This window comes from Eptatretus burgeri, unplaced genomic scaffold (assembly GCF_056783735.1).
Source record: "Eptatretus burgeri isolate ZD-2024b unplaced genomic scaffold, Ebu_testis_v1 Ebu_testis_scaffold_3166, whole genome shotgun sequence".
NCBI classification, from domain to species: Eukaryota; Metazoa; Chordata; class Myxini; order Myxiniformes; family Myxinidae; genus Eptatretus; species Eptatretus burgeri.
Genome location: NW_028225114.1, coordinates 50,001 through 74,631, shown reverse-complemented (window position 1 = coordinate 74,631; position 24,631 = coordinate 50,001). Strand labels below are relative to the sequence as shown.

Sequence of the window (24,631 nt, the reverse complement as noted above, 5' to 3'; positions counted from 1 at the left end):
TTAGAAAGGTGCATTTGTGCCTTTCCTCTGGTGAATAATTTGTAATCATTCATTTTCAAAAACACCTGCAGCATTGCAATGTCTTTGTGGAGCATATTGTGGTTTGGAAAGGTGGAGTGTAAGACCAGAATACAACATACCTTGGTCTTCCATTTATCTTGGCAGGTCTTCTTGGCCAAGTCATTCGCTGCAAATCCAACCTGTAATATTAAAACAGCAAAAACAACAACAGCTTTCTTTCACCCGATCAATTCCCTGCAGCTAAAGTCTTCTTCACTGAATTCGTCCACAAGAGCCAAGGGGGGTTTTCATGTCGTGTCTGAGGCCATGAGGTTTGGTGATATTTTCTGATCGAACTCTCAGTGAAGTTTACAAAAAGTGATTCATAATGGGGACCATCTCGACTGGAGTCTCAAAGCACGGAGGTCAAAGTTAGCGACCACTTTCTGTTTTCAATAAAGAAAGGAAACAGCAGACCCTGAACAGGAGGAAACACCAAATAAACATGCAACAAAATCAAATACATCAAAGTGTTGTCACATATTTACCTCCGCCATCGAAGGTCGATGGAGGTTACAAATCTGATATTCAGGGTGTTCCAAAAAAGACCTGGACAAATTTGGTTGTTAATGTATTTCGTACCACAAATGATACAACGATACCCTTTGTTTTATATGAGACAGAAACTGAAAAAGTTTTCTTTCTTTTCAGTTCTGGTGGTTTCATGTAAAATAAAATGGTGACTCCAGAGGAGAGAGCTCAGTGTGTCGAATGGTTCACCGACACGTAAGTTCAGCGTAATTTCCGTGAAAGGTATGGAAGGAACCCGCCATCGCAGACTGGTATCAGAGAGTGGTGCAGGAGGTTTAAGGAGACTGGAAGTTGTCAGAAACAGAAAAGTACCGGTCGACCAAGCACAAGTGCAGCAGACGTTGAACGAGTCCGTAAATCATTTCAAGAAAGTCCCCCAAAAAATCACTCCGACGCACATCCAGAGAGCAGGGACTAACAACCTACACTGTTCACAGGATTTTTGCAGAAAAGACTGAAGCTTTGAGCCCATAAGGTGCAGATTCTGCAAGAACTCAAACCAAATGATGGACCCAAACGTAAGACGTTCGCCTTGGAAATGTTCAGTCACATCGAGGATGACGAAGATTACCATATTTTCCAGTGTACAAACCGCACTTTTTAATCCTCAAAAAAGGGGTAAAAGTTGGGGGCGCGGCTAATAGATACAGGTATTGAAAAGAATCAGGTGTGGGAAAAAAAATCTGTCTTAAAAAAGTATCAACTTGCTGAATTTAAATTCTATTCCAAATGAGATTTTGAAAATCGGTTCAGGCGAAGAGTTTGTCCAGCGTTTTATTAAGCGTGTGCAGAAATTAAACAAGTCATGCTCGGAAACGTCCGGAGAGGTCCGGAGTTCAGGTGTTTGGCATTCAGGTGGTGAGGAGGATTGGCCACGTACATCTTGGTTGAACTTTGACCATTACTCACATCGCTACGTTGGCTGAGCAATATGGTGACTGGGAGACTGCCGGCGTTCATCGGGACGATGAGAAAGGTCGACCTTCCGATGATCTGCGGCTGGATCGTCAAGGTGTTGGATAAGATACCGGCGGATATCATCAAGCGAGCATTTCTGAAATGCTGCATCTCCAACAACATGGACGGCACAGAGGACGACATCATTTGGGAGGAGAAGGCTGCAAATGATAGTGACAGCGACGTGGACTTGCTCGACCCTGATTCGGACAAGGAGTTACGTGCCGTCTTCGACGAGGAAACCATTGACGAGGATTTCCTCGGGTTTAGCTGAAAAGTTTCATCAAACCCAAACGGCCCTTTTTCGGGCCACAAATCCACAAGACATATGCATGATTTTCTAGAAACAAAAAAAATCCTCTTTATAATATTAAAAAATAAGAAAGAAAAATAAAAACTTCTTGGTTTCCTCTCCTCTCTCTCTTCAACTTCTTGAAAATGAGAATAAGACTGTAAGACTAAATCAAGCAGACTTGGGAGTTAGCATGTTGATACCTCCGTCACTTTGTTGCGTACAAAGTTAATGTACCAACGTATTGAGATCAAGATCAGAAAACAAAATGATCAATCGATTGATTTATTTTCAAGGTGAAAAACACGGGTGCGGTTAATACACCGGAAAAGTTTGTTTGTTTTTTATTTGAGGGTGAAAAACAGGTGTGTGGTTAATACACTGGAAAATACGGTACCTGAAGAAGGTCATGTTCAGGTGGAAGCTTGCTTTCATGTCTCGGGGAAAGGTTAACCGGCACAATGTGAGGATCTGGGGCTCTATCCCGAAAACCCCCATGTTCTCAATGAACATCCTGTAGTGTTCAGCTATGATGATTAAAAATTGACAAAGTAAATGATGTTGCAAAACAAGTTCACCACCACCACAGTTGTCAAAGAGAATACATTAACGAGGCACAGAGAGGGCTTTTACTCAGTAATCTGACAAATCGGAGCATAGCGAACTCAGAGAGGTTCATGAAGCAGCTGCATATCAAGTTATATCTGCATATGGTGGAAATTCTGTAATTGATGGCAAGCATCCTGAATTTTTATTCTCACTGCATGACAATGTTGGAAGGGAGAGGCGTAGACGATTCCACAAATGAATCATTCACGCTGACAAATTGTTTTTTTGAGCCACTTCCAGGGGGCCCATAAGCAAGGTATCAAAACATTCTAAAAGCATTAAAAATAAATAAATCTGCAAACCCAATCCGTGGGAAATTGCTCTACGGATTATGGCCCCATTTCACGATGGTGAAGAATCACGAAAAAAAATTAATAAATAATTCTCGTGTCCGGATTCGGATGTTCACTAAAATTGAACCACTTCGTCCTTGTTACACATCCAACCCCAACATGTCTACAAAGTTTCATCCGAATCCATGAACAACTTTTTGAGATGCCGTACTAAAAAATTGTATCATTTTTGGCCCAATCTCTCAATGGTGAAGAATCACATCAAAAATTATCGTATACAGATCTGGATCTTGATCTTCATCAAGATCTAATAATTTCCACATTTCGTCCTTGTCACACACCCAACCTGTCCAGCAAATTTCTTCCCGATCCGTCCACAACTTATTGAGATATCCTGTTGACAGAGAAACAGACAGGAGTGAAAACGTAACCTCGGCCCATCTTCGGTGTCGGAGGTAATTATACCTGATGCTTGTGCGTCATCACTGCACCCTTTTTACGGTTACCTGGGTTCAACTAATCAATCGTGTCATTTTGAAAGGTGTGGAGAATAATTCACATCTTGCTGTTTACGTTTTACCAAACGTTTTTCCCAAGAAATAAAGGAAAAAAAAATAGCCAATCTGTAGATGTGAAGATTTGTTTTGTAAAATAAATCTTCTGATCATGTATGTAGTCAAGACTCTCTTCCTTACATTACCAGTTGGTAATCCCACCTTTTCCAGCTCATGTGTGATGTTCGACGCATTTAGGGCAATTATTGCTTCAAGAGCTCCAACGTAAAGTTTATTGCCATCCTCTGATAGCAGCAGACTTGAGAAGTGGCTGCCATTGTTGAAACGATGCACAGGTATGTCTTCGTCGATCATGCAGGCACACGTACACACACACACATCGTTCGTTAAATTCGTATTTGGGGAACAAATAGATACACCTTTACACCTGCTTCTGGCATGCAAAATGAAACACCTCCACTCTTTGAAAGGTACAAAGATACAAGAGTACTTTTTACCACCACCTTACTCAGCAGATGCACAACCAGACTTGACTCGACTTCAGACAGATCCAGTTGCTAAATTTGGGGGAAGTGATGGAAACCACTCAGTGGTGGAATGGTTAGAGTGTCTGCCCTGAGTCTGGAAGGTTGGTGGTTCACACCCCAGCTGAGTCACACCAAAGACCTTAAAATGGTATGTGTTGGTTCCTTGTTGGTTCACTCAGCATTTAAAAGGAGAGAGCATTGATTCACAACCATAGGTTGGCAATAATATGGCAGACTTTGATGGGCAAAATGACCTTCTCCTGCATTGAACTCATTTGTTTGCGAATGGAGAACAATCACACTGTGGATTGTGAATTCACATACACATTCACATTCACATACTCCTCTGCCCTCAAACCCATCCAGGCACAGTCAAGTGAGTCTTATTCAAAATAAATAAAATAACCCATATCAAAAATTAAATAATTCTGGCTGCCAGATCATGTGTCCGATTAAGTTGAAATTTAAAACATGTATTCCCCATCACTACTCAATCATAATTGTGAAGTTTCACGTCAATTGATTAAGTGGTTCCAGAGGAAACATTATTAAATGTTTTATTAAATCCAATATAACTGCCAAACCATGTGACATCAATGATTCCTGAACAAACTTGCACATGCATGCCTTGGGGAACATTTGTGCGAAGTTTCCTCTCGATCTGTCCAGCCGTTCAATGGGAGAATATTTTTTTATTTATATGTTTTAGGATAAATCCAATGTGACTGTCAAACCATGTGACCAATGACATTATATGTATGAACGTTTTGTTCCTCGTGGATAGACGGTCATATGTATGTGTGAAGTTTCACCTCGATCTGTTCAGCCACTTCAGAGAATATTTTTGAAGGCTTTAAAAAAAAAACAATGGCGACTGGATCATGTGACCGATGATGTCATCCATAAAAAAATTGCAGACAATTTTATCCCTAAATGACACTCAAACATTTTCAAACTGATTGGGTCGCGTTCTACATCTGCGATTATGACGTCATAACGAAGGCAACGACGAAGTCATAAAATGTTTTTTACTCATTCCCCATGAGGAGTTCTTGCCACATGCCAAGTTTCAATATTTTCCTTGTGCAGTTTCAGAGATACAGAGGCCCAAAGTTTTTCCGTTTTTCCAACATGGCTCCCACACCACATGACATATTGAAGTCATCTATCACCATAATTCCAGCAGTGTGTGTGTGTGTGTGTGTGTGTGTGTGTGTGTGTGTGTGTGTGTGTGTGTGTGTGTGTGTGTGTGTGTGTGTGTGTGTGTGTGTGTGTGTGTGTGTGTGTGACCGCTGTTTCTCGACAACCACTGGTCCGATCTAATTGAAACTTGCCAGATATATTGCTGGGGACCTGAGGATGTGCCTTTTCAAGGTTTGATATTAATCGGACAAGTGCTTCCCAAGTTATGGCCATTTATTCACCAAACCAATGGGAAGACACGTTGTTGCGTGGGCGTGGCCGATGGGGAAGGGAAGCTCAGCCACGTTCCCCATTACGGGTTACAACGTACGGACTTCCGGATAATGATGACTTCGTGTATTCTAATAATTTCTCGATTTCTTATGCGCATTTATAGATAAACACAATGCCCCAAGTTATGATCGTTTTCATATTAGATGGTGCATAAATTTCGGTAACATCAGAGTGCTGGTATGCTCCGAACCAGGAAGTAAATTTTTTTCTCTCTCTTTTCTCTTCTCCTTTTGTTTTTCCTTGCCACGACATTGCGAAAATAAAAGGTAAAATACGTTGGTGCAAATTGAATAATTGGGTATTAAAACTAAATTGCGAATAATCGTAACTGCGAATAATATGCGAACTTCCGGGCAACGCACGTATGGGCACGTGAGAGCGAAGAAACGGCCTGTGTGGTTGTTGTTTGTTGCTCGCGGTTTGAATATTTATTTATTAATTTTTTTTTTTTTTTTTTTACGGGCACGTACTAGTTTTAGAAAATGTTCTTTCACAGGTTCAGAGGTGGCTGTGCGCTGCCGGAATGCTCACGACAGGAACTGAGTTGGACTCGTATAAAAAATCGCATTTGGGTTTGAGAAAAGCAAAATATATGAAACTAAATTTTTATTTCCGTCAAATGTTTTGGCATAGGCCCCACACTTTTCACTTTCCATTGATGTATGATCGTGCGTGAGCGAGATTCTGTGCACAAAATACGCAGCTTGCACATTGGTAACCAGGTGTGCACACTCATTACCCATGGTTTAAGGTATGGGTTGTCATCTTCCAAAACTTACCATGTTCTGTGAAGATGGGTGGTTCTGAATCTTGCTCTGTGAGGGCAGCAGCTGCCACAATAACATAGGTGAACAGCCCCACAATCAGCAGTGCTCCCTGCAGCCTTAAGTGAAGCCTCACTGTTCATGAGAAATGCAAAATGAGAGAAATACTTGCAAAATCGAAGATTCAAAAATTATTTGGTTGATCTGGTCAGTTATTCTGTCTCCGTCTGTCTGAATTTCCTGCAGGTCGCATTTTCATTCTGATCTTCACGAAACTTAACCACCTGGGAGAGGAAGTCACAATAAAGAAGCCGATTGTTATTGAGGTCCACAAGTGAAGGTCACGTCAATCGTCAATTTTCGTCTGATTCACTTTATACAGAATATATACACGAGAAAATACCACCCGTCACATTGCTGACGGATTTACGAAAAGGGGAGGGGGGGGAGAAAAAGAGGAGGGAAGACAGAGAGAGAGAGAGAGAGAGAGAGAGAGAGAGAGAGAGAGAGAGAGAGAGAGAGAGAGGAAGAGAGAGGGAGAGAGACAGAGAAAAAGAAAGAAAGAAAGAGAGACAGAGAGAGAGAGAGAGAGAGAGAGAGAGAGAGAGAGGCGGGAGAGTGAAAAGGTGGAGTGGAAAGGAGAGATTAATGTGGTGGTGCTTGGAGGGTAGCTGAGGAGTTTGCGAACAGGCTGAGTGGAGATTTGGCGGGTCTGGGTGCTTTGGGAGATCCTGAAGAGTTGTGGAGTGCCTTCAAGACCACCGTCCTTGATGTTGCCAGTTAATGTCCTGGAACTCACCGGAGGGTGAAGAAGAATTTTGTCTCTCAAGGGACACTAGATACCATTGCTTAGAGTCACAGAGCCAGGCTGAATGGCAGAGCTCAGCTGTTCAGGGAGTTGAGGCGTAAATCTGTACGTGCGCTATGGGTGGACAAGGAGGCGTATGTGCGAGGAATCTGTGAGGGAGTAGAGCATCACCTGTGGTCAAGTGATTCTCGTCCTGCGAATACAGGGGAATTTGCGCATTGCGTTCCTCAAAGTCCGTCCCTCGGAGCACTGCAGTTAGAGCAGAGGGTGGTGGGCTCTTGACAGAGGAGTCTGAAGTGAAGATCCGCTGGGCCGGTTACTTTGAGCGGTTGTACCAGGCTGTTCCACCGGCTGTCGAGTTCGATGTCAGGGGTGTTACAATCCCTCTTGCTGACCCTCCAATCAACTGTGGTCCACCTTCGTTTGTGAAAACACAGGCTGTGGTGAACCGGTCGAAACGGGGTAAAGCTCCAGGAATCTGTGGCATCCATGCTGAACTTCTCAAGGCTGGTAGAAATGCTGCACTCGTGTCGTTGCATGCAGTTCTGCGCTCTGCCTGGAACACAGGCATCATCCCAACTGATTGGAAGAGAGGCCTTGTTGTCCATCTCTGGAAAGGGAAGGGTGATCTCCAAGACTGCTAACAACTTCCGAGGGGTGATGCTGCTCTCAGTGTCGGGCAAGGTCTTTGCTCGGATAATTCTTGATAGGGTTCGCCACCATCTGCTTGAGCACCAGCACCCAGAGCAGTCAGGCTTTACACCAAAGAGGTCAACGATTTTCCGTATCGTTGCTCTTCTTCTCCTCACCGAACGCAGACGAGAGTTTCGGCAGGGGCTGCTTTCAGCCTATGTTGATCTCTGTAAAGCGTTCGATTCAGTGAATCGGGATGCCCTCTGGAGGAATCTTGGTCTTCGTTGGGTTGGATTCTTGGTCTGATGAACTCAGATGATCGATGCAAAAGAAAACAAGAAAAAGAGCAATCAGAGATTGCACACCCTCGCCAGGACTTGTTTGACTTCGTGTACTTTGTGTGATGTTTGTGTCTTGGTGTGTTCTGTAACTAATAAGAGATTTAACTCAAACTGCCACTCTATAAATGCTGGCAGTGATGACCGGGCACCAAGACGTCCCGCTTTGATCAGACACCTGACCCTGACCCATAACGGTTTTTTTAAAAAGAAATATTCAATTGAATTTAGAATTGGATTACAATAAATTCCATTCAAATCAAATGGAAAACTAAAGAGGTACAATCCTGCATTGGAGTCATCAGAAGGAACATGGACAAGAAAAATGCAAATATGACGTCATCAGGAAGAACCTGGATAGGATTCACATTTCAGCTGCGACTCCTCTCCCCTCAAACCCACCCAGCCACAGCCAAGTGAGCCGTATTCAAAAAAGAAAATGGAAAAAAAGAACCCAGATCAAAAAATTAAATAAATCTGACTGTCAGAATATGCGTCTGATCAAGTTTAAATTTAAAACACACATTCCCCATTACGACTAGATCATAAATGTGAAGTTTCAGCTTCTCCCCAAACACAATCAGTGTCAGGTTATTTCAATGTGGGGGACGTTAGATTGATTCAGCCGTTCCAGAGAACACATTATTTCATATTTTTCTTCAATCCAATATGGCTCAAGCCATGTGACCGATCAATTACTCCTTCACAAACTTGTACACCCGTGAGTTGGGGAACATTTTTGTGAAGTTTCCTCTCGATTTGTCCAGCTGTTCTGGAGATATTTGTAGGATTCAGGGTAAATCCAATATGGCTACCAAACCATGTGACCTATGACATCATATGAGTGAACCTTTTGTTCCTCATGGATAGGCGGTCATACGAGTAACGTTTCGCCACGACCTGTTCAGCCACTTCAGACAGGAAAATTTTTGAAGGTTTTTTAAAAAAACAGTATGGCTGCCGAATCATGTGACCGATGAGGTCATCAATTTTTTTTTCCTGTCGATCACTTTAGTCCTCGATGACCCTCAAAATTTTTCATACTGATCAGATGTAGCGTTCTAAATCTGCAATTATGACGTCATAACGAAGGCACCCATGACATCATTAAAAAAAATCACACTTATTCCGCATGAGGAGTACTTGCTGTGTGCCGAGTTACAATTTTTCCCTTGGTGCGGTTTGAGAGGGACAGAGGACCAAAGTTTTTCCGTTTTCCAACATGGCTGCCGCACCACGTGACCTATGACGTCATAATTATGATTTATAACATTCGACATGAGTAGTCACACCGACGGTGAAAATTTTGTCTCAATCTGACAAGCAGTTGGTGAGAAAGAACGAAAGTTCTATGCGGACAAACAAACAAAGACAGATCAAGAGACAGACAAACAAAGATAGACAGAGAGACAGACAAACAAACGGACCCAAACACAACACCCTCTTCAAACCAAAGCTCCAAACACTGATATCTGGGATTTATAACGAAACTGTACTTCACATGTGCATGGACGTGTACCCATATATGACCCAGAAGACCCTCCACCCCCCAAGACCCCGAAGACCCAAAAGACAATGAAGTCCCTGAAGACCGAAAAGTCCCGGAGACCCCAAAAGACCCACAAGACCCTGAAGACCCAAGAGACCCTGTCAACCCAAAAGTCCCAAAAGATCCAGAAATCTCAAAAGACCTGGAGACCCCCAAAAAACCCGAAGACCCAAAAGGACGCTGAAGACCCCGAAGATCCAAACGCCCCAGAGACCCAAAATGACCTCAAAGACCCAATAGACCCTGATGTCCCAAAAATCCCAAAAGACCCTGAAGACCTTAACACCATTGAGACCCCTTACACCCTTCAGACAGATAAAACAGCTGAGACCCTTGACCACTTGGACCTTCTTACATCATAAATGAAATTTCAAGTAAATATAATAAATATCACCAATATTACAAATAAGTTTGCAGAAAATAAATGTTTGGATGATGATTGGTGTAAATCATGACAACACAGTAAATCTGTGACGTCAGTCTCTGCAACGACGTGTGGAGAGGCGAGCGTAGCGAGCCGGTCCACGCGAGTTTATGATAAAAATCAGATTCACACCTTTGTCTTCAGAGGACGATTCATCCACGATCTCAGACTTGACCTTCATTTTCACAACAACATCTGAAAAAAAACCCATCATTTAAAAATAAAATAAACTTCAACATGATCGAATCAATATATTGTCACAAGCACACATGTCACCACGCCCAAGTCAATCAGATAACTTTACTCTAATAAACCAGGTTAACTTAAACTTATCCTTGACAAAGGAAATAAGGCCAAAAACGAAAGATGGCAAAAGATTTCCAGGGTGTTCCAAAAAGACATCTTTGGTTGTTAATATTGTTGCGGGTCCGGGGTTCGAGGCTCGCAATGAGAAGTCCTCGGGTACCTCCCGAATGCCTGTTCCTGAGGCCGCCGGGCACAGATAGGTCCGCGTGCAGGCGGGTTGCTAAGCAACCAGGAATGCTGATTGGTACTGCCAATCCAGGCAGGGTTACACGACTTCACATGTTCCCGTTTGCGGTGGATTGACCGCACCAAGCGAGTTCCATGCCCTTGATGCATACTTGTATGAACTTACCGTATCAGGAACAGCCGAGCAGAGCTGCCAAGTTCGCACAGCTAATAAGAGTAAATTAGTGGTACAGAACTTCCAGGCGAACGTGTGTGTGGACGACGCTGAACCAATAGGAAAAAGACAGAACGAGCTGAGTACTTTCATAATATAAGTCGGTTTATTAATAACTATGGTGAGGAAAGGGCATGTGGCACAATAATAAAAGGTTTTAATACAAGAGCAATGGATTCATGGGGTGAGGCAAAAGAAATGCAAGTATTTACAAGAGGACAGAGTGTGGCGCGAACCCGATACAGATAACTTACACATTCTTAACTTACACTAACACAACAGGCGCCATCAGACACACACCCGAGGAAATTAGAATAGCAAGAATGACAGAGACAGCTTGAGGTGATTGCGACCTCCAGAATACCTGGAGCGGCCGACGGACCAACGTGAACCCAGTCGCTTAGGTGGGGAAAAAGAGGGAGGAAAACTGGGGGTGTCTATGGTACGTGAGTGAGGATGTGCAATGACGTGCAAGTGAGGTTTAGAGAAGGGAAAAATGAGAAGAGGTGTGTGTCTGGTGGAGAGCAGAACGGGGCTTCTAAAAGTCTGAACCAGAGTCCAGGAAAAAAGTACACCTGGGAATGGAGAGACCACATGGGCTGGTGTCTGGAGGACAAGCACAAGTGAGCGAAGTCCAATCCCAGGCAGAAGAGCAGATCCAGCAGAGAGTTCCCGGTCACGTCGTCCAAACACACTGACTTACGCGAACTTTCTCCTCCATCTCTGTTCCACCTCATTCCATCTGGAGGCACGAGCAATCAACACAAAGCTCCAACTGTCATTTTCAGGGCTCACTGATTGTCACACCTCACTCACGCCAATTAATGTAACACCACACGCATTCACCCTTCGCAACTCTCAAAACAATTTGAATAGCACATTCTCCCCTCCCCCCTTATTTGGACCCACGTGAACCCACAGGCTCTTCTTCTCTCCTCTCTCTATCCCTCTTTCTTCTCTTGTTTCCCAGAATGACTGTGGCACCTGTTTGTATCCATGACAAGTGACTCACGAGGAGGGGGCTTATGTGCGTGGAATCAGGATTTCTACATCGTGACACTGCTTGTGTATACAGGTACGTGCTCTTTACAAATCATTATAAACAACTTTTTTCCAAACTGTCCGGTTGTCTGCTTGTGTTGGTTAAGTGTAATGTACAGTAAAAGGGAGTTCGTCTCCGTAGTTCCATGATGGGAAGACATTAGCCAGCGTGTCCAACTATGGCAACGCTCCGCCGTATCTTGATCGTGCTTCAATGGTGTTAAATTTCCGGATATTTTTTAACGATGTTTTAAGTAATTATTTTATTTCAATTAAAATACTGTGTCAAGGGAGGGGCAAAGCGGCCCTCCCTTTACATGGGACGGTTTATCTGTGTGCAGCTTTAACACGGGGACTGAAAATTCGTTTCTTGACTAATTCAGGACAAAATTGGCTGAAAATTTCAGAAATAAATCTTTGGTAGGTCGACGTAATAGGTTCCAAATTTCAGGAACGTCCATTTCGACGTTATTGAGTTTCTAACGAAAAATCTCGAAATTCAAGTCGGTGTCTGTCCGTCCATCCGACCGGAATGTGTTGGTGCTCATATCTTGAAGGCTATTCATTGAAACGAGCTGAATATACATCGGACAATACGTCCAATTAATGGCTTTCAAAACAAATTCCAGCGAAGTGCCATCATTTTTGGGTTTTTTGATCGTTTTTACTCATTAGCTGTGAGCTTGAGTTCTGTTCTTGTGCAGTACAAGTATACAATGGTGGTGTTGTTGGAAGCAGAGACTCCTGGAGTCGTCATTTCGACAGTCTTGTCTCGTGCAGAGACATTGATGTATCAATGTCCCAGCTGTGTCAATGTCCGAGCTGTACCAATGTCCGAGCTGTATCATTGTCCGAGCTGTACCAATGTCCGAGCTGTACCAATGTCCGAGCTGTACCAATGTCCGAGCTGTGTCAATGCCCGAGCTGTGTCAATATCTGAGCTGTGTCAATGCCCGAGTTGTATCAATGTCTGAGCTGTGTCAATGTCCGAGCTGTGTCAATGTCCAAGCTGTATCATTGTCCGAGCTGTATCAATGTCTGAGCTGTATCAATGTCCGAGCTGTATCAATGTCCGAGCTGTATCAATGTCTGAGCTGTATCATTGTCTGAGCTGTATCAATGTCCGAGCTGTATCATTGTCCGAGCTGTATCAATGTCCGAGCTGTATCAATGTCCGAGCTGTATCAATGTCCGAGCTGTATCATTGTCCGAGCTGTATCAATGTCCGAGCTGTATCAATGTCCGAGCTGTATCAATGTCCGAGCTGTATCAATGTCCGAGCTGTATCAATGTCTGAGCTGTATCAATGTCTGAGCTGTATCAATGTCCGAGCTGTATCAATGTCCGAGCTGTATCATTGTCTGAGCTGTATCAATGTCCGAGCTGTATCAATGTCCGAGCTGTATCAATGTCCGAGCTGTATCAATGTCCGAGCTGTATCATTGTCCGAGCTGTATCAATGTCCGAGCTGTATCAATGTCCGAGCTGTATCATTGTCCGAGCTGTATCAATGTCCGAGCTGTATCAATGTCCGAGCTGTATCAATGTCCGAGCTGTACCAATGTCCGAGCTGTATCAATGCCCGAGCTGTATCATTGTCTGAGCTGTATCAATGTCCGAGCTGTACCAATGTCCGAGCTGTGTCAATGTCCGAGCTGTGTCAATGCCCGAGCTGTGTCAATGTCCGAGCTGTGTCAATGCCCGAGCTGTACCAATGTCCGAGCTGTACCAATGTCCGAGCTGTATCATTGTCCGAGCTGTATCAATGTCCGAGCTGTATCAATGTCCGAGCTGTACCAATGTCCGAGCTGTGTCAATGTCCGAGCTGTGTCAATGCCCGAGCTGTATCAATGTCCGAGCTGTATCATTGTCCGAGCTGTATCAATGTCCGAGCTGTATCAATGTCCGAGCTGTATCATTGTCCGAGCTGTATCAATGTCCGAGCTGTATCAATGTCCGAGCTGTATCATTGTCTGAGCTGTATCAATGTCCGAGCTGTATCAATGTCCGAGCTGTATCAATGTCCGAGCTGTACCAATGTCCGAGCTGTATCAATGCCCGAGCTGTATCATTGTCTGAGCTGTATCAATGTCCGAGCTGTACCAATGTCCGAGCTGTGTCAATGTCCGAGCTGTGTCAATGCCCGAGCTGTGTCAATGTCCGAGCTGTGTCAATGCCCGAGCTGTACCAATGTCCGAGCTGTACCAATGTCCGAGCTGTATCATTGTCCGAGCTGTATCAATGTCCGAGCTGTATCAATGTCCGAGCTGTACCAATGTCCGAGCTGTGTCAATGTCCGAGCTGTGTCAATGCCCGAGCTGTATCAATGTCCGAGCTGTACCAATGTCCGAGCTGTATCAATGTCCGAGCTGTATCATTGTCTGAGCTGTATCAATGTCCGAGCTGTATCATTGTCCGAGCTGTGTCAATGTCCGAGCTGTATCAATGTCCGAGCTGTATCAATGTCTGAGCTGTATCAATGTCCGAGCTGTGTCAATGTCCGAGCTGTATCATTGTCCGAGCTGTATCAATGTCCGAGCTGTATCAATGTCCGAGCTGTATCAATGTCTGAGCTGTATCAATGTCCGAGCTGTATCAATGTCCGAGCTGTATCATTGTCCGAGCTGTATCAATGTCCGAGCTGTATCATTGTCCGAGCTGTATCATTGTCCGAGCTGTATCAATGTCCGAGCTGTATCAATGTCCGAGCTGTATCAATGTCCGAGCTGTATCAATGTCCGAGCTGTATCAATGTCCGAGCTGTATCAATGTCCGAGCTGTATCAATGTCCGAGCTGTATCAATGTCCGAGCTGTATCAATGTCCGAGCTGTATCATTGTCCGAGCTGCATCAATGTCCGAGCTGTACCAATGTCCGAGTTTTTTCTCGGATCCGGCTGGGACTTTGGGAATGACATTTTACATCAGTAAAGGGAATACAAAGTTCGTGGCATTGACATGACCTTTTAAACCTTGACCTATTTTTTCAGGTCATGACCCAATTACAGGGATTTTAACATTTTTGTTGATGTTTTGTTGGATGTTGATGGTCAAGGTCGAATCGCAGTCCAAACGAACATTTCCCATCACCGGATCACGAGCCCAGGGTCAGTCATGGGTAAGATCGTCAAGGGTAAGATCGGGGAGGTCAGGGTCGGTTTACCTTGGGGATCACAGATACCTCGTTATTATTATTATTATTATTATTATTATTATTATTATTATTATTATTATTATTATTACAAACAATAAACTACTGTGTAACATGACGAATGAGTTTGTGGTTCAAACCTCCGAATGGAGGGAACGAATCATCGACGAACTCGGACTCGAGCTTCACCTTCACAACAAGATCCGAAACACGAACAATCCATAAAATAAAAACGAAACTTTCAGGAGCCACAAGATGTCGTCACGGGATCCCGGGATGTTCGCTCTGCGATCTTCGCCGGAGAGATGTCGGGTCATCGTGCATCGTCGGAGACTGTGAGGAACACCACAAGAGACCCTGAAGAACGCCAGCAAAAGCAAACCACGTGATCACGAACCGACTCGAATCGCGGTTTCTCGGCGGCTGATTCGCGTCGCCGAGTCACGTGGCCGAAGAAACAATGAGGAAAACTCGTTATAATTGATCGTGTTTCGAGAAAAACTACAACACGATAAAAAAAAATTATGAATAACGATGAGATTCATAACGATATTACAACTCAGAAGCCAAAACCTGAATCACAATGATATCAAGTGGAGTTCGAGCCTCTGGTCACGTGGTGGCAACAACACCATCGTTCTTTCAACTCATGACACGTGGTTGTCACGAACGTTTGGAATGCGAAACTTTTATCAAGTTAAACGCAACCACCAACGATTAGAATTACCACAGCACGCTGGGACGTCATTACGCTTTTACGTCCGTGACGTCATTACGCTCTTCCGTCCGTGACGTCATTACGCTCTTACGTCCGTGACGTCATTACATGCAGCACGTGGCTAAGCCGATGTGGAAGTGGACATTGTCGCGGCCTCCTCACCTCAACACGTCCCGGGATGATTTATTTATTTGAAGGTTTTTCTTTGTTCACGATTTCTCTTTATTTTAGGGCTTGTGCTGCTGGGCTGTCGTGCGAGTCGGTGACGTGGGCGGAAGAACTGGTAACTGTGACGTCACAATAATCGTGTGGAATTCTGGGAAACACTAAGTTCGACGTGGACCTCCGGCGGTGTCAATTCGGACTTTATTGACTTGAAGATGCATCTGTTTTCGACGGAAACACAACGAAGGTTCGTCACACGGTTTAATTTTCACAACAGTAAATGAACTTTAACCTTTCATGTCGAGTTTAACCTGATTTATCACCGGGCTGTGAAACACCGCGATGGCGGTTTATAACTGGGTCGGGATTCGAACCCAGGCGAGACAGCGAGGAGGAGGGTGTGCTTATTATCTGTCGGCCATCCTGCTGGTCCTCCCTGTGATTACATGTACAATGTGAGAGGTAACCAGACAGGTATCATCAAAGGTCACCGAAACAGCTGGGTGACCCCCACCCCGCCCCCGCCCCCACCTGTTTGTCCTGAGGACCTGGAACAGGTTCCGTTGATCCAGACAAAAGAAAGACAAACAAACGGACACATGATCAGATGTTCCCGCCATTTGTGAAGATTACATTTTCAGGTTTTAGTTCTTCTTGATGAAGAGGAACAGATTGATTTGAAGTTTAATCAGAGAATCCCTTTTGTGAAGATTTTACAACACACAAGGGGGTCAGTAATCCACCTTGAGGTGTGCACGCTCACCTCTGGGCTGTCTCGTCTGGGTTAGAATCCCGACCGAGCTATAAACTGCCATCCTGGTGTTTCGCACGTACGGCGAGCCATCATTGCGTGCACCGTCCATCGGGTAGATGTAAAGCCGGAAGACTCCTCAACCGACACCGGTCGGTGGTGGATGTTAAACGATGTGTTTGGTGAAGTTTGCGGGTTATCAGATGGGTAAATTATTTGAACAAATTACTAATGCTTCCCTAAATTGCGAAGAGCAAACTACCACGAGCGATTTGTGTTGTCGAGTTTAAATAAATGGTTAAAGAGGTTTAAAGGTGTGTTAAAAATAATCCGAGTATTACCGTTGTTTTACCCGGCGTCGATTGCACCACTTTATGGAACACGTTGATTCGGCGCATGCTCCCATTCCGAACCTAACCTTGTCCTGACCTTACACCTTCCAACCCCCAGGAGGACATCTGGCGATGACTTTCCCTCTGCTCCCACATCATGTTCATCTGTGTGTTGTACTGTTGAAGATTCGGCGGCGCTTAACAGCACCGCCGTCTCGGGGGTTACAACGCCGGCTAGTTCGGCACAGGTCTCGGGTCACGCGCCTCAGGTCACGATACCAAAGTACACCTGGGCCTTACCAGTTGGGGATATAGACCCCGGCTACACACTGGGTTTGATCAGAGACCGAGCGAAGTCTGCCGGTCCGTAGCCTGTTTGGTTTTATTTACAGATCGAGCGATTTTTCCTCAGCGCGGCACGAATAAGTTCAAGGCGGCAACTTTCATACGAATCAGCCAGATTTATTGGGGACACATCGGGCAAACACGACACAAGCAAAACATTCACGAACGTTATCATTCATCTCTAACCCGCTCTTAACGAGGAAGCTGCTGATACGGGTTTCGAAGGGAGCCATAGCGAAATAAACCTTAGGCCTGGCCAACATGCAGACAAGACACGGAGTACTTGGTGATGCCTCATGGACGACAGGAAAAGTGTCGAAGGCACGAATGTGGCTCGTGACAAGCCGATGGTGTCGGATTCGAGCACCCAGCTCGAACATGCAGCGTGGCAAGATGGCGCTCGTACACCCATCGGCACCGCTTACGCATGCCGTGTGGCAAGATGGCGCCGACGACATTCTTTTGTCGGCACCGCTCACGCACCAGCTTCGGTGCGTCCAGCCCCCGCAAGGTCGACGGCACAAGAGCGAGAGATCTATGGTGTGTTCCAGCTGGTTTCTCACAAGGTCCAGTATGCAAATCCAGGCCTGGCCTGTACACCAGACTAGGCCTAATCGGGGTGTTGGACTCTGCAGGTGGATCGATGGGATGACAAGACGTCGTCGAGCCGTGAAGGGAGTACGGACAGTCAGAGGCTCCGTGGTTGGATTCAGGATGAACCTGTGGATGACCTGCAGGCTGGATTCATGGCCGAGGAGGAACAGCCGGTCAAACCACTCTTCACGAAGCAGATCGCAGACAGACCAAAAAGCAGTTCCTCTTGCCTTTTGGGGTGGGCTTTTCGGACCGCCTCCGGGGACCCGTGATTGGTCCATCGTTCGAGATTGCAGCAGCTCCCCGCTAAGTGGTTGCCGGCACGTCTTGTTGACTGACTGTCAGGGCGCTGGGTGGGGGCTGGCTAGGAGGGGGGGGAGAAGAAGAAGAAGGCTCCTCTCGGTACACCACCACTGTATGAACAATGGACAGCCTGCTACACCTCCCAACACACATGTAACGTCCGATGACCAAACAACCTGGCTAAACATGCATTTAAGGGGGGATCTGGGCTAATCCTATATTTAATAACCCACGAAGGGCTCATTTCCACAGCAGTACCATCCTCTAACAGTGACGACTATATGAACATCTCTTTCACACAACATGGACAAATATTTCACCATTCATCCCAACTCTCTCTTCCTCATATGTGGCAATTTCAGTTGTCACCATGGAACTTGGCTGGATGTTGGTACCTGTCTCACCAGCCGTGTGACTTCATACAAAGGACTTCTGTGACTCCATGGGACTGACTCAATCTGTGAACATTCTGACTCGGATTTCTCCAAATGGCAAATCCTCCCTTCTGCACTTGGTGATGACAAACGACCCCGCAAATGTCTCCTGTTCTTCCTCTGCTATAATTGGTTCATCTGAGTCAGGGAGTTCACTCAAGCAGATTGGTAGGGACTGCAAACAGCCATCTCTCTTCAGGACTGGTCTCCCATATGTTCTGCTCCTGATGTTAACTCAGCCTGGGAATTCATCCACAGGAACCTGGTCTCTCTCTCTCTCTCTCTCTCTCTCTCTCTCTCTCTCTCTCTCTCTCTCTCTCTCTCTCTCTCTCTCTCTCTCTCTCTCTCTCTCTCTCTCTCTGTCTCTGTCTCTGTCTCTGTCTCTGTCTCTGTCTCTGTCTCTGTCTCTCTCTCTCTCTCTCTCTCTCTCTCTCTCTCTCTCTCTCTCTCTCTCTCTCTCTCTCGCTCTCTCTCTCTCGCTCTCTCTCTCTCTATCATGTACAGATTCATCCCTCTCTGCTTGATGCTGTGGAAATGAAGGTCTTTACGGTTTTTGGAATCTCCCACAATGAAGCTGAGTTAATGGGCCTGTCACTTCACCATCGCCGATAAGGTCAGTGGTCTCTCTGTCACTTACCACCTCCTTTCTGGTCTTGCCCCCCTCTGCTCATTCCGTGCTTTGTCTCCCCCTCCCCCCAGGTTTCTCCACGCCACACACGGTTCACCAGCAACCCCGTTCTCGTGAAATTACATAAATCCAGTATCACTGCTCTCCTCCACTCATTTGTTCCTCCTTTTCCCACTTGAGGAATAAACTTTCACATCCTCTTCAATCTCATTCTTCCCTCCAGGTCTTCAGGACAGCTGTTCACTGCCATCTCAGATCATCCCCAATACAAAGCCATGATGTTTTCTCCCCTTGTTAACCCCACCTAAACCCTCACCCTTCCAATTTTCCAGTTCCCCCTCCTTTTGAGCTTCATTGTGTGTCCATCTCATCCACCCCATGCATCCTCTGTGTCCATCTCGTCCACCCCATCCATCCTCTGTGTCCATCTCGTCCACCCCATCCATCCTCTGTGTCCATCTCATCCACCCCATGCATCCTCTGTGTCCATCTTGTTAACCCCATGCGTCCTGTGTCTCACTTGTGAACCCCGAGCAACCTCTGTGTCCAACTTCTTCACCCCATGCATGCGTGTTTTCCGTCCTGTTTTTGTCTGTTACGTCCTGGTCTGCTAAGTGCACTCGCTCTTCCACAAGCCTCAACGAGGTATTCAAAAATTTCGTAAAAAGAAGCTTAAAAGGTGCCAAAAATGTTTTAAAAGGTCGAAACTTTTATAGGGTCTTCACAGGTCTCAAGGTCTCTGAGGTCTAAAGGATCGAATGGTCTAAACTCTAATGGGTACTTCAAAAAAGAAGTTAGGATCTAAAGGGTCTAAAACGGTCTAAAAAGGGATCCAAAGGATGTAAATATCTAAACTGTCTTAAAAGGGTCTTAACCCTCTAGAGCCCCAGGGGTCATCGGTTTTTGTTCACCCAGAACATTTCGTGGGCTCTCGAGGGTTAAGAGATCTATGGTGTTTAAGGGGTCTAAACTGTAAAGGGTCAAGTGGTCTAAGCAGTCCAACTGGTTTGGAAGGTCTAAAGTGTTGAAGAGATCGAAAGAGGTCGGTCTTACTGGTCTTAAGAAGTGTTGTTTTCCAGGAAAGAAAAGATGAACGAGTCACCTCATTCACAAGACGTTGATGTGAACCAGTCACCACCACATTCTACGACACCAAAGAAAAAGAAAACTACTCTTTGGGAACGTCTAAAGTAAATATATTTATTTTCTCTCTCGACACTTTTTAAAACTTCTTTTTGGAAATATCGAGTTCAGAAAATGCACAAGAAATTGACTTTTCAATCTTTTTCATCTCAGGTGCTTGTTCAGAAGAAAAAAGAAAGGGAAGTGTTGTGATGACGTTTCACATCCCATGTAAGTAAGAGAAAATCTCCCTTCATTCAACTGACTACCTCCACTTCCACTGCAGTCCCCATCCATTAATGTCCTACGTGTGGGCGTGCCTTCCGGGCCCGGATTGGCCTCACCAGTCACTTCCGGACCCACGGTCACCAATCTTCCAACTGAAAGTGAAGTCATGGTCATCTTCGAACCCGAAGGACGAAGAACATCTATTCCTCGTGACATTATCTCAACCTGATTACATCACGGCTGTGATTAGCTAAATTATGTTACCATGGCAACCTTCTCAGTAACTCAGCTTGTGTGCGTTGATATTTCAAAAATTGTTCAAGATTTAACTTTTAGATTACACAGATCTTTTTCTCATCCCACCCAAAAGGCAGGGGGACCTCGAGTATCAGTTCGTTGTTTTATTTCATGTGGTGTTTGGTGGAGGAGGCATTGTCGTGTCAGTTATTGAAATACAGGATGTGTATGATATCCGGTTTGGCATATTTGTAGCAATTTGTGGATTTAAATGGTGTTGTTTTCCAGGAAAGCAAAGATGAACGAGTCTCCTGGTTCTCAAGACGTTGATGTGAACCAGTCACCACCACATTCTACTCCACCAAACAAAAGGAAAACTACTTTTTGGGAACGTCTAAAGTAAATATATTTATTTTCTCCCTCTACACTTTTTAAAACTTCTTCTTGGAAATATCAAGTTCAGAAAATGTACTAGAAATTGACTTTTCAATCTTTTTCATCACAGGTGCTTGTTCAGAAGGAAAAAAAAAAGGAAGTGTTGTGATGACGTTTCACATCCCATGTAAGTTAGAGAAAATCTCCCTTCGGGATGTCGGGACATGAATTGTGATCGAAATAGAAAAGAGTTATTCCTTCAAAGTTATTGAAGCTAAACTTGTATTTCATGTCATCTTCCATCTTCGTGGAACTCAGCTGACATCACCTTTGCCAGCCAATGTCGCTCATTGTATTTGACGCGAGCCAAAATCACTCTCGCTTCGCTGCAAAGCTGCGCCGCATGCTTTGGTTTGAACCTCTGCTTAAAGTTAATGGAATTAAACATTTTCTAACACAGATTTGAACATCATTGTAATCCGGAGTTTCGAGTTGTTTAAACTTTCTTTGTTATGGCAGGAATTTATAATTTGTTCAGGGAGCCTGCGACAGCTCGCTCACCCATCGCGAGGAACACCGTGGGGTCTTTAACGTCCACCGACTAATGCCAGCAGATTGTTTAATGGCAAATTGAGGAACAGCACACACACTGATGAATCGCCCTGCCTGTCAAACACCGCGATGACAGTTTATATCTGGGTCGGGACTGATCGGAAGCGAGTGTGGGAGCTTGGGACACCAAAGGAAAACAAAAGTGAGGTGTTGGTGATCTTCACATCCACTTCACCACGTGACATTTCTTCACTTCATTCTGAAATGTGTGTGAAGATACTTCGAAGGGTCGAACTCCAGGAGTGTTGTTTGCTGTCTGAATGTGGAAAACACATCGAGAGCCGATGCAGTCTGGTTCTCACCGACCCGACTACATTTTTATTCTGACATTGTTTCTGATTTGTAACTTTTTTAACTACAGCTTCAAAAAATGTTTCTTGCTTTTGCAGGAGTGCTGAGCCTCCATTGACAAAACAATCCCTTGAGGAAGATCTGATAACTGGTGAAAAACAACCTCTTGAGGAAGAGCTGCAATCTGGTGAGAAACAACCTCTTGAGGAAGAGCTACAATCTGGTGAGAAACAACCTCTTGAGGAAGAGCTACAATCTGGTGAGTTTTGAAAATGAATCTTTTCTTAAAATAAAGTAGTTATCTCGGTTCATTTGGGTGTTTCGGCACTTGTTGGAGGAAACACCTGAAAATGGTTGTTGTTTTATTTATTTTTCACTGTGCTGGTGGTGGCTGCTTGTTCCTCATGACAATGACACGAACGACTTTCCTCTCACCGCAGCAAGCATTACCGTACGTGCTCCGAACATTTTGTTTTGATCCTCCATTAATGCCATAGTAGTGTTTGAACAGCTTTTCACCCCTCTCTGTTCATCCTTATGTCCATCCCACACTCATCGGCCTCCAAGTCACCACCAACCTCTGTTGCTCAGCACTGAGCAGTGCACATACACACACACACACACACACACACACACACACACACACACACACACACACACACACACACACACACACACACACACACACACACACACACACACGTCTCAACACGGTGATGTTCTGTCCATTGATATTTTTTCTGTTGCAATATCTGTTTTATCTTGATTTTGCTTCATCTTTCCAGGTTTGCTTCCCAGTAATAGAAAAAATGATGAGAGTGACAGCAGTGAAGATGTTGACGGTTATTTCATCGAGAGGAAGAACGATGAGGAAGTTGAGAAGAATGAAGTGGTAAGCAAGATATTGGATTACCGACAGTGGGGTGAAAAATAATGAATGAGTCCACTTAAATCGATGCCACGATTTCTCAAATCATAAATTCAAGCACGAATTTGTCATCTTATTGAAGATATTGCTTCGGTTGTGGGGGGAGATGGTGGAATTTAATTGGGAATTTTGCGTTGAATGGAGTAGTTTGGTCCGTGGATGTGTAGGAGGCATCTCGATGTAATTAAGGAGGGAAACTGTTAGCTTAAGTGTAACGTGCCACCACACAGGGGGTGGTGCTTTGTTAATTCGCTGGGCTTTAAGAATAAGCTTCCCCAGGATGTAATTGCCCTCTGTGATTTTTCCCTCTGTTTTCATATTTCAAGAATGGCAATAAAGGTGGGGAAACATGTCCCGAAAATAACTACAAGCGGACAACGGAAAGCCCCGCCTTCAAAGGGTGACAACAGGTGAAGTGACGCCCCCGAGTGATGATTGTTGGGCATGATGATGTCAGAGGCAAGCCAGTCGTGCCGAGCAGGCAGAGGCCCAACCTTCCCGGGTTTAGAGGGAGCAAGCCACGCCCCGGAGGAGGAAATGGTGGTTTCGTTGACGTTAGTCACTCCCTCAGTAGGAGGGAGATGGGAGATCGGGGTGAGCACACGCACGAAGCAAGACGCTGGCTTTTGGCTCTTGGTTGGGTCGTGAAAATGGACCCGAGCCTCGTGTATTTCATCGCGGGTCGGTGAGGACGATCGGCGCACGAAGCTATTGCACTGGGTCTCTGAGCCTTGGTGTGGAGTGTCGCTCGCGGATTGCCTGGCATGCGTTTGTCCCGTTACGAGAGAAGCAAAGATGCGCCATTTTGTTGTGCGCGTCTGCATGTGCAAATGGAAGTGCCTCAATTCAAAGTTCCACAAAGACCAGCTCTCGGCCAAGCGACGTCCAAGAATACTCAAAAGGAAGAGTTTACTTTTTATTTTGTTTTCCCTTTGTCTGTATTTGAGTCTGCGTAAAGAGGCGCCCCGACTGGAGGATTTATTTGTTCCATTGTTATCATTACCTTTTGAATTATTGTCCTTTGTAAATATTAGTTTATTTTCATTAAATGTGTTCATTTTAATAAACTCTATTTGAAGTGGGGTTCGAGTATAACCCCCCCCTTGTGCTGCCCTGGTGCAGCGCCCCCTGTACTGTGCTCCTCTGCCCCTCCGCCGTTGCGCCATGCCCTTCCAGCACGTGTGATAATCTCCGAGGATCGACGTGTCCGCCTCCGATTCATAAAGAACCGCTCGGCCGTCCGGGGGCTGGCAGTGTCAACCGCCCATCACGACAGATCGGGTCGGGGGATTCACCTTGGCTGCCACCCTCGAGACAGAAGTTGCGCGATCGTGTATCCAGACGGGCCGCCTATAAAGAGGACGAGAGGTCCGTTTTTTTCTAGTGAGTTGGCGACAGTCAGGTGGCGATAGCTGGTTGCGGTTCTTACAGCTTTGAGAGTGTTTCATTCAGTTCCATTCAGATGGTCATTATGTTAGTTCCAGTCAGACGGCTGCTTCGTCGGTTCCAGTCAGACGGCTGTTTCAGTAAGTTCCAGTCAGATGGCTGTTTCAGTCATTTTCTAGTCAGACGGCTACTTCGTCGGTTCCAGACGGTTGGTGAGCTGGCCCCAGTTGGTGACGGCCCTATAGCCTCACAGTTTCTCACAGCGCCTCAGCTTCGCACAGCTCCGAACAGCTATCCGTCGGTTGTGGCTCGTGCTGACTCCTGACGGTGGGTGATGTTAGAACCGTAAATGCTGGTTCTGCTCGAGACCTGCTCTTGGCGTCCCTGATGATTGGGGGTGACGTTGACTGGTGTTCGAACCTGTTTGCGGGTGGGTGCACGGCAAGGCTGGGCACTGGCAACGGACAAGGCACGCTCACACATTTCAGGACGTTTTATTTGACGTACGA

General features: G+C 45.3%; 2 protein-coding genes across 4 annotated transcripts in view; one reads left to right on the top strand and one right to left on the bottom strand.

The window, feature by feature from the left end:
* Window positions 1-15,129, bottom strand: part of LOC147006544 (semaphorin-4D-like) — a 42,671-nt gene extending 27,542 nt beyond the window's left edge. Inside the window, 6 exon segments of the mRNA XM_085868574.1 lie at window positions 141-200; window positions 3,459-3,598; window positions 6,040-6,159; window positions 9,909-9,971; window positions 11,058-11,224; window positions 14,863-15,129. Of these exon segments, the coding sequence (XP_085724700.1) occupies window positions 141-200; window positions 3,459-3,598; window positions 6,040-6,159; window positions 9,909-9,957 (369 nt within the window). The 5' untranslated portion in view covers window positions 9,958-9,971; window positions 11,058-11,224; window positions 14,863-15,129.
* Window positions 15,130-15,507: 378 nt separating this feature from the next.
* Window positions 15,508-24,631, top strand: part of LOC147006543 (uncharacterized) — a 24,977-nt gene continuing 15,853 nt past the window's right edge. The window contains exons 1-7 of one of the 3 annotated variants that reach the window (XM_085868586.1): window positions 15,508-15,588; window positions 20,023-20,133; window positions 20,240-20,296; window positions 20,819-20,929; window positions 21,036-21,092; window positions 21,907-22,067; window positions 22,594-22,700. In XM_085868586.1, the coding sequence (XP_085724712.1) occupies window positions 20,033-20,133; window positions 20,240-20,296; window positions 20,819-20,929; window positions 21,036-21,092; window positions 21,907-22,067; window positions 22,594-22,700 (594 nt within the window). In that variant the 5' untranslated portion in view covers window positions 15,508-15,588; window positions 20,023-20,032. Of the gene's footprint in view, window positions 15,804-20,022; window positions 20,134-20,239; window positions 20,297-20,818; window positions 20,930-21,035; window positions 21,093-21,906; window positions 22,068-22,593; window positions 22,701-24,631 lie in introns of all 3 variants that reach the window. The other 2 variants (XM_085868585.1, XM_085868584.1) reach the window with 2 other exon arrangements.